Source organism: Amaranthus tricolor, chromosome 4 (assembly GCF_026212465.1).
Source record: "Amaranthus tricolor cultivar Red isolate AtriRed21 chromosome 4, ASM2621246v1, whole genome shotgun sequence".
Classification (NCBI taxonomy): Eukaryota; Viridiplantae; Streptophyta; class Magnoliopsida; order Caryophyllales; family Amaranthaceae; genus Amaranthus; species Amaranthus tricolor.
In genome coordinates this window covers 20,926,068-20,936,547 of record NC_080050.1, presented here as the reverse complement: position 1 = coordinate 20,936,547, position 10,480 = coordinate 20,926,068, and the positions used below count along the sequence as shown (strand labels likewise).

Below are 10,480 nucleotides of genomic sequence, written 5' to 3'. Positions count from 1 at the left end.
GAAACAATAAACCTCATCAAGCGTATGTGCAAATTAATGCTCTTGACCCGTGAGTTTGTGAACTCGAGCCTACAGATATCCCGCGTCCACAAAAGTGAACTACGATGAAATTATGTGACGAATTGTGACGGATGAAATGGACTTTCAAAATATAACAAAATCATCGGTATCACGTAATACTAATATAAGTATTAGTTAGATCATCTAAATTAGATGTCACTATCTAAATGAGAAAAAAAAATTAGATGTCATTATCTAAATAATTATGACATCTAAATTAGATGTCATTATCTGACAATGATGTGTCAGTCCTCAATAACACATATCTATCCCCATTCCCCACCCTTCCACTATCCTCTTTCTTCCTCTACGTCTTTGGCATGCTTAATGGGTACTCGCATAAGTTGATTTGGAGATTCACTTATTTTGTGAAGATTTTAATAAATAAAGGTTATTTGTTATTTTAGTTTATCTTTTTTGGTTTTATTTATTTTAATATTAATTTTTTATTTTTTTATGATGATTTATAAGTTACGATTATTGATTAGAAACTTTTAAAAATATTCGGTAACTAAATCTTAATTGTTGATATTAATTCATTTAGTTGAATTGTTTGATCAGTTGTTAGTTTACTATGTCAACTTATTTTATTATCTCTAACATTAATTATATAAGAAAACCATAAGTCAAAAAATCAAAAAACATAAAAAAAATAATTCAAAAGTAAAGATTTCAAGTGACTTGAAAAACATATAACAAACATTCAAACAAGTGTTCAAATTGTTGGACCAATCAAAAAGTTTGCCAATATGCTAGTTACCAAACAAGGTAGACTCTTTTAGGATATGAAGAAATAGCTGAAAATTAGGTGATTGGGTCGAGGTTGAATCTAGATGTTTTAATAGCATTATTTTTAAATGGACGAAAATCACCAAGTCATATCTCAAATGTTTAATTCATCATTTTAATATTTAATTTATCAATGTTCTCAAATATTGTAACAATTTTATTTTTATTCAAATTATTTGCACTATAAAGTTTAAAAGGTGCATTTTATAAGTTCAAAATGTGCATTTCAAGCACTAATACATATATATTTAACTAGAATTATAAAAGTTCAAAGATGTATTTCAAGCACTAATACATAAAAAAAAATCAAGACTACGTTTAGATGCTTTTGAAGATGATGACTTAGAAGTTGTCCCTTCACCCTTTGTCAGACTCTTACCCTTCTTTTGTTTAGCTGTCAATCCACCCTTGCAAAATGGTGAATTAAACATTTGAGAGCATAAACTAAATGCTACCATGTGGAAAATATTACAAAATGGTGAATTAAATGGAAATTGACAAGAATTTAACGGAAAACGTTATGGCAGTTAGATAGTGCATAAATTGAATACTACAATGTAAAAAAATCTTACAAAAGTGCTATCACTAGCATTTCATAAAAGTTGGATGTTACTTTGTGGAATTTCTCAAAAATAAAATATAACAAATCTATAAAATGGACAAAAATGAAAATGCACCAAAATTGGGATAAGAGTTACTCTATAAATGAGATGCAGCTACTCTTGTAGAGAAGACCTCAAAATAACAAGTCTATGTTTTTATTTTCTCTTTAATTTGTATTAATTGGGACTATTTACCCATATATCTAATATGTCTCTTGAAGAAACCGTCTCTCATAACAATTTGTGAAATGTATACACGTTCGTGAATTGAATGTTTATAACATACTCTTATTAAGTCACGTTTTGTGCTCGACCATCACATAAGTTTGGAACGCTTCTCGTGATCACAAGTAAATTAAAGTGATTGAGTCATGTAGAATTAAAGAAGTGAATGAGACAAATTGAAAGATAGTCAAATTAATGATAAATAAAATATAGTTAAATGAAATCTTATTTGAATCATCTAATTGATATTTTTATAATATTATCTTTATGTAATTTTTAAGTATGCATAATTCAATATATAAATAATCAAAATAACACATTAAATAAGCAAATATAATAAAACGGAAAAAGTACTGTTATCCAATCAATTTCATGTGGAATATTCCACATGAAAATAAAACATGCTGTGATAGAATTACAAATAAAAATCTTCACTAAACGACAAAATGAAAGCTCCCAAATAAAAGGTAAAGGTAAAAGACACTTTTAGTATCCCGCACAAAGCAGGGTCTGATTGGGGGTTTCTTTTTCCTGAAAGATGCGGACAAATCATACCCGTTCCCCTAAAAAGTGAGTAAAGAGAGATGCGCGCAGTCAAGAACCGTTGAATTGATACTTATGATTAGTAAAGGTCGAACCCCAAACCTTCTATTCCACATGCAAATGCTCTATCCATTGAGTCACAAGCATTTTTGATTATGTACTTTGTTATGTATAATTGATACTTTGTTATGTACGCTCCTCAAGCATTAGAACATTTTTCTGGTACCATGTCTTAAATTCATACCTTGTATTATTTCATACTCAGTTCTCTTAAAATTGCATCAAAGAGGAAGTAAGTAAGTTTAAAAAACGTGGTAATAAATGAAGAGAAAGTAAATTGTATTGATGAAATTAAAAGAGAATTAAAATATATAGATGATATTAAAAAAAAGAGATGGACTATTATCTAAAAATAGAAATGATGTAAATTAAGTGAAATAGACCAAAATTAAAAATAATGCAAATTCAATAGGATGAAGAATGTAAGTTTACACGCTTGCATGTTGTACATGGCAAAATAACATTCGTGGAGTTTGATTAAAACTATTGAAAACATAGTTAACATGACAAGTTTTAGAGATAAGATAACGTGAAGGAGGATTTTCAATACTAGAGTACAAAACTAAAGAACGGAGGGAGTAAACTATTGAACTGATAGATATCTTAATCGCTCTTACAACCTTCGTTTCTAAGAAATTACAACAGTTATATTGTACATAGACTAACAAATGGCGGAATCTTTTAAATTGTGTCAATGATATAATAAGAATGTTGAAATGTGTGGATGATAATAAAAAAAGTGATAAAAACATTTCATAAAAAGAAATTTAGCAAGAAAAAATAAACGAAAAAGCAAAATATGACAATTTCTCAAGAATAGAGGAAAAAATAAATAAAATAAGTGCTATTTAGATAGGGGTATATGGCACACATCAAAATGGAGATTAAATTTCATTATATTATTATATAATGACATTAGAATAATAAAATATTATCGGATAATAATACAGACAAAAGTGAATTACTATTGTATCATTTGAATTCTGATATGTGATCTCCCCTTAAAACAGTCAAAACCCACTACTAGTAAACAGCCTGACATGTTTCATTCAATCATTTCCTCCCCACAAAATCTTTCTTACCCAAAAACTATTCAACAATCTTTATTTTGTTTTTTTTTTTTTTTTTTTTTTTTTTTTTGCTTTTTACTCATGTGTTCCTCATTTTTTAAAATCACAAATTATTACTGATATTATTATCGTCTTTGCCTTCTAATAACCCTAATTTTTCCTCCTCATTGCAGGATTTACTCATCTCTACTCCTTCACTGCGCTTCAGAGCGTTGAGAGCTTCAGCTTCCCAATCAGTTGCACACAACACAGAATGCAGAATCCAAATAGCACAGGCCACTTGAGCAGAAAGCAGCCCATACCAAAGCCCACTAAACCCAAACTTAAGCCCAAAGGCAAGCCCAACAGCAACTGGAGTACCCACAAAGTAGAATGAGCCTAGGTTAATTCGGGCTCCAACAGCGGGCCTAGCGGTGCCACGTAGGATGCCACAGCCAGTAGTTTGTGGACAGTTGCCAAGCTCACATAGACCCATAATAGGCATGACTGATGCTACTAAGACAGTGACAGTGGTGTCAGGTGTGAAGAGCTTACCCCAGGTTTGTCTGAAAATGACAGTCCAAATCACATTTATGATTCCAATTAGAAAAGCACAACCTAATGCCACCATTGCTGCCAGCCTTGCTTTGTATGGTTTTCCTGCCCCTAACTCATTTCCCACCTGCATCATTTTTCATTTCCAAGGATTCATTATGTTTACTTTTGAAATTTGTAATCTTATCTAGTAAAAGGAATAGATAATCTTTAATTCTACACAATTAAAAATATCAAAATAAAACAAATCAAATAAGTTTTTACATGACTAAATTTTAATTTATAAATTAAAAATAAAATACAAATTTAGAATAACAGGTGGAATATATATGAATGAAAATAAAAAAAAATAGTAATTCATTACTAAAAATAAAAATAGTGCAAATTTGATATTATAGACTAAATAGGAAAGTGGCTCACTTTCATGAGATAGAGAGCATACTAAATACTCCATTTCGTTCAATTTTTTACTATCACTTAACTTTTTGTACGTTTTTCAAATTAAATTTTGAACCTTAATATCTTTAAGTACGCATAATAAAAAATTGTAAAAATTATATATTGAAAAACTTTTCATCAAGATGAATCTAATAAGATACCACATAAATATGTTTTACATTCAATATATAATTCAAAAATCAAATATAAATTTCTCTCTGTGAAAAAATTTTAAGAGAAAAAATTTAAAATGGACAAATAAAAAGAAACGAAGTGAATAGTAGTAATTCTGTATTATTTACATCAAGTACTATTGCATCTTCAAAACAAACTTTACTTTTGATTAATTTAAAATATGCCAGACTATTAACTTATGACCTACTGAACTGGTCAAAAGTTATATGTTTATTTTGTTTAAATTAAGAAAATTAAAAAAAAAATTAAAAAAAAGAAAACATCTCACCCCTCCCCCTATAATACATCCTACAAAAAAGATTGACAAATTATTAAAATCAAAAAATCAAAATAAAGGAAAGAGATTCTCATTGATTTTATTGTAAGGATATGAAAACTCCTGAGATACGATATTCTAATTAGCAATACTTAATGGAAATAGCATTACGTCGATCCCTGATGGATTAGTCTTTCATAAACTTTAATTAAATATAGTACCCTGCTATTTTTTTTTTGTGGGTGACATTGAAATAAAAATTATTACTAGTCTATACCACCTTTGTTGAGTTTTTAGTTGGAAATGATGCTTCATTCACCATTATATTTCTAATTGGCTGACCTATGCAATGACCCTATTAGTGATCCCATTATAACGTAAAAGAAAAGAAACTTTTTCATTCAATAATCCAAATAACTAAAACACTTGTTTTTAGTTCCTTATCAATCGCTCTAAAATCATCTAGATTACGTACATGAAGCATTTTTACTCCTTTTAATTACACATTTAGTTTAGCAAATACATTATTATCATGTCAAACAAAATTTGAATTTCTTAGCTCAAGTTCCATCACTTTCCATATGCTTGTATATATCATTCTCTAGTCACCAACATTGTGAAATTTTACTTTCTCCGTACTGAAATACTCACACTCGATTGTAATATATTATGTAGAATAATAGTACTATCAGTATCAAGTACAATGGAATAGAGGAAGTATGATCTTAAGATCTAAATAATGAGATAGACATGTAAAATGTGACACATCAAACATGTACCATAATGTCCTCAACTCTTCAAACATGTTGTCTCCATGAGAACACCATTCTTGAGATGTTCATTTCTTATTATACTTTCTATTGTAAAAGTACTTTGTTGGAGAATAAGTCCATACCCCCATGAACATTTGTTGGGTTTTGTCCATTTTCCTATATGCAAGCACTAATACTTGTGTTACTCACCTTGCTTAGGAATTAGCAATGTTTGTTCTATTGTGGAAATAATGTATTGGACAATTGGCCCATACCTCCATGAAAGTTTGTTGATTTTTGTCCATTTTGCTTATATGCTAGTATTGATACTACTCTCTTGGTGCTTATAAATTTGCATTGCTTTTCAATTTTAAAAGTTCTAAGTTGTATTCTTTTTTATTTAGAAAAGAAGAGCTTGCTAAATAAGGAAAATCAAACTAAAAAATTAAGGTTGATCTTCATCTTTTCCATTCAACTTTCTCATACTATTATATATACTCCTACTCTTTATCCTTCACCTTTACTTCAAATTCCGCTCTACTTATCTTCATTTGTATAATTTTAACTTTTATTTTCCCCTTAAATTTTACTTCCAATACAAGCATGCCCTTACAAAAATACAAAAAAATAATATAGCAAGTTCAAAAGATAGTATCAGGGGTAAATAGGAGTAATCTTTGTCCATTTGATTTTGCCTCCTATATTGTTTTAATTCTTTCCACTGAATTAGACCTATTTTTATATTTGGGTCCGGTTTGGTTCACTCAATTTTTATTGATTAAATTGATTTTTAGATATACGTTATAACTAAGTTGAACTGATTTTTGATAACTGATTTTCATTAATTGAAACTGATTTTTATTAATTGCAATCGATTTTTATTAGTTCTAATTAATTTTTATTGATTGTAAATTTGTAACTAATGTTTACTAATTCAAACAAATTTTTACTTATTATTTACTTTTTTAATGTGAACTAAGCAAGAGCTTAGACACATCCCCTTTTATAATACCTTAATTAGAACCTAAAATTTATTTTCTTTCTTACATTAAAACTTATAATTATGCAACTAAAAAGACATTACCTCACTTTGAATTTTCGTAATTTTTGTGTAATTTTTTTAAAGGATAATCTTTGTATTATTAGCCGAGGAGCAATCTGAGGGAGTAAATATTCGAGTTTGGTATACAACCACAAGAAACCAAAAGCATTACAAGGCATAAAACTTTATAGTAGTACCTTGGCATGAGTATGTATTAAACTGTTCCCCAAAAGTTGCACAGTACCATGCATCAACAATTAAACTAATCAAATACACTAATTATTCTTCCATTTATCAAGAAACTGGTCCCAAGTCTTAGTGACTAATGTCTTAAAACCATGTCATGTCATTAGACTACTTAATTAACCATTACCAACCATATCTTTGCAAATTAATAATTTTTGATTACAGATTCCCACTACATTTCTAAACTATTTTCCTAAATTCAGGGTTCAAAGTATGTTAAACTAATCATATTTTTCAAACAATAACCAATAATGATTAAAGAATTATGATCAATTACTCTTCATATAATTAATACAAATTTTTAAATAGAATTTATATGATTATTGGTTCATACTGTAATGTATAATTATATACACCAAATAAATTAAACAAAGCAATTTTTTTAAAATGGTAGCAAATCATTGGCATGATGATTTTTTTTCTTTTCTTATTGGCAATAAACCAATATGAATCTTTTTATAGGGAAATTAGTATAAAACTTGTTAAGGTAAGTTTTGATAGTGAAATACGCATATATCCTGCGTCATAATGTTCGCTACATTAGAATGGTATAACACTATTCATCTCTAATCTTGTTTCGGTAATTCCGACTCATGCATATAGGATCTTATTTTATTATTCTTAAAACCTAGCTTTTTAATATATAATTTTCATAATTTTTTATTTAATCAATAAAAATATTTAATATCAAAATAAACCGAGTTACGTGAAAAAAAATTATAGTAAGTATTAGGTAATAGAGGAAGTATACATAACCTTCCCTCCACTTGACTACTAGTAAAATGACTTTGGAAAAGGCCTAATTTATCATATCAACAGAAAATAACCAAATTGTTGTAAAAAAAATCCTTTAATCAAAATATAACATATCTTGATTGATAACGAGTTGAAAAAAGATATGTTTCTCTATGGCAACAAGGGAGAAGATCTTTTATGAAATTTGGATCAAGTTGTGACATTACTAGTTCAAATTGGGTGGACTTTGATAATAACATTTATAAGCAGGATATATTAGACATAATGATGATTATTAGTTCAAATTAAAAAAACTTAATTATAGCTAATTAGCTTCCACGAGAGGATACATTAGATATATCGATGATTATTGTACAAAAATATATCCTTTAATTAAATATCACATATCTTGATTGAAAATAAGTTGGAAAAAGATATGTTCCTCTCTTGCAACAATTGGATAATATCTTTTATGATATAATTTGTTCAAATTAGTCTGACTTAAATCCTAGTTTCTATGAGATCTTGTTTAAATCATCTAATTGAATAGTTTCATAATATAAATTTTTTTAACTTTTAGTTAAGCATTATACTTAAAGATAAAAATTATCAATTTTACGTATTAAATTGTATAAAAAATTAAATGTAACAAGTATAATAGAATGAAAGAAGTAGTTAAATTTCTTTGAAAAAGGCCTAATTTATCATATCAATAGAAAATAACCAAAATTCCTCTAATCAAATATCACATATCTTGATTGATAACAAGTTGAAAAAGATATGTTCCTCTCTTGCAACAATGGATAATATCTTTTAAGATATTTATGTGGAGAAATATTAAATATAATGATAATTAACAAGGCTTTAAGTATAACAGATATGACGATGATTATTACTTCAAATTAGTGCATAAAAATAATGAAACTAGGAAGGATTGAAAGAAAGAGGACATACCCTAGCAGAGACACAACCAGCCAAAGCCATAGGAACAGTATACATAAGACTAGTAGTTTGAATCATAATCCCAGTAGCAGCAACAGCAACTTTAGGATTAGGCAAATACCCAGAAAGAACAGTAACAATTTCATACCACCACCATTCCAAACAAATCCCTAAACAACTTGGAACTGCTAATTTCATCAATGGTTTAACACCTTCAACTCCAACACCTTTTATTCCCCAATTCCACCATTTTATAATCCTCCCTTTTTCCCTCTCTTTAACATAAACATAACCTGCTAACATGACAGCCATGTTTAAGTTTGTCACCACAGAAGAAATAGCAACACCTTTTACACCCCATTTCATCACCATAACCAACCAATAATTTAAGGGTACATGAAAGATGACAGCCATTAAAGTGCAATACATCATAGGTTTTGTCACCTTCTGTGACCTTAGATAAACCCTTAAAGGTTGTAAAAATGTGTTTGTTAATAAATCTGGTAAAGAGAAAAGACAGTAAATGGCAGCCGTTGATGTAACCTCTTTATCTTGACCCATGAAAATCATGATTGGGCCTAGATTGATCCAAAGGAAACTAATGGGTATGATTGCGAGAAAAAGGATGAAGATCATACGGTGGAGAGAGAGTGAGAGAAGATCATAGTTTTGTGATCCATAAGCTTGGGAACATACAGGCTCAAGACCAGATGCTAATCCAACTAAAACAGAGTACCCTGTTATGTTTGTGAAACCAATTGAAAGGGCCCCACCTGCAAGCTCTAAACTTCCTAGTCTTCCTAAGAACAGAACTGAAACTACTGCTCTTATGTATACTAAGCAATTCATTGTTGTTATTGGTAAGGCCATCCCCCATAATTCTTTCAATTCTTCAATAACCTGTAAACCAAAAATATAAAATATTAGAAAAACAAAGGAATATCAATATATCATGATAATTTGTGAAAAAAAAAAGAGACTTTATATAGTTTTTATAAAATAGGTGCAATAAATAAAATAAATGTATGTCAAATAAAAAGAAAAAGAAAAAGAAAAAGTGGGGCAGTAAGGAAATTGATTGAATTTGTACCTGGGATGAAGAAGGGTATTTGTGAGAAGAGAAATCTGGGTCCTTTTCTGACATTTGTAGGATGAAAATTGATTCAAAGCTTCAATAAATCAATTTTGTTTGTTTTCTGAAATTTTTTGATGGGTTAAAATTTTGATTTTTGGGAGAAGGATTAAAAGGGTGAGAAAATGGAGGGGAATAGAATAGTCAGGAGAAAAGGGTTTTATGACAAGTTATATAGAGATAGTATGGAGTAAGTGACAAAATGTTGGGAGTTACTTGGCGAGTTGGAGTAGTAATTTGATACAGGAAACAGAGTAGAGTAGACCCTTGCTTTCTTAAAAATAAAATTATTAATTGAAAAATAAAATGGCGGCGACAGTCACAGCTTCAAGGGGAACTGGTCGGCTGCAAGAGGAAAAGGAAACCCCATCTTTAAATTTCCCTACACTTTTCATTTTATTATCACCCCTCCAAATGAAATTATGAATTTAGCACTAATTTTTATAAAATTACAACTTTATTTCTCTCTACAAATTTCTTAATAATAATAATAATAATAATAATAATAATAATATCAATAACAACAATAATAATAATAATTAACTTTTTTATATTCTTCAAAAATAATATAAATAAAATTAATAATAATAACAATAATAATAATAATAATAATAATAATAATAATAATAATAATAATAATTATTATTATTATTATTATTATTATTATTCAAAAAGAAAAAAATTTTTTTGAATCGCCCAGAACCGGGCGATTGGACCCCGGTTCAATCGCCAAAAAAGTGGCGATTGAACCGGGGTCCAATCGCCCGATTTTAGGCGATTCATTTTTTATTATTTTTTTATAATAATAATAATAATAATAATAATAATAATAATAATAAATTAAATATAACAATTAAAA

At 28.5% G+C, this 10,480-nt stretch overlaps 1 protein-coding gene across 1 annotated transcript; it reads right to left on the bottom strand.

Annotated features, from left to right (window-relative positions):
- Window positions 1-3,381: 3,381 nt before the first annotated feature.
- Window positions 3,382-9,883, bottom strand: LOC130809886 (protein DETOXIFICATION 54). The gene is made up of 3 exons (XM_057675733.1): window positions 9,580-9,883; window positions 8,502-9,389; window positions 3,382-4,010 (listed from the first exon to the last, which is right to left on the bottom strand). Exons 1-3 carry the CDS (start codon window positions 9,631-9,633, stop codon window positions 3,453-3,455), a joined length of 1,500 nt encoding a protein of 499 aa, XP_057531716.1. The 5' UTR covers window positions 9,634-9,883; the 3' UTR covers window positions 3,382-3,452.
- Between the last annotated feature and the right edge of the window lie 597 nt (window positions 9,884-10,480).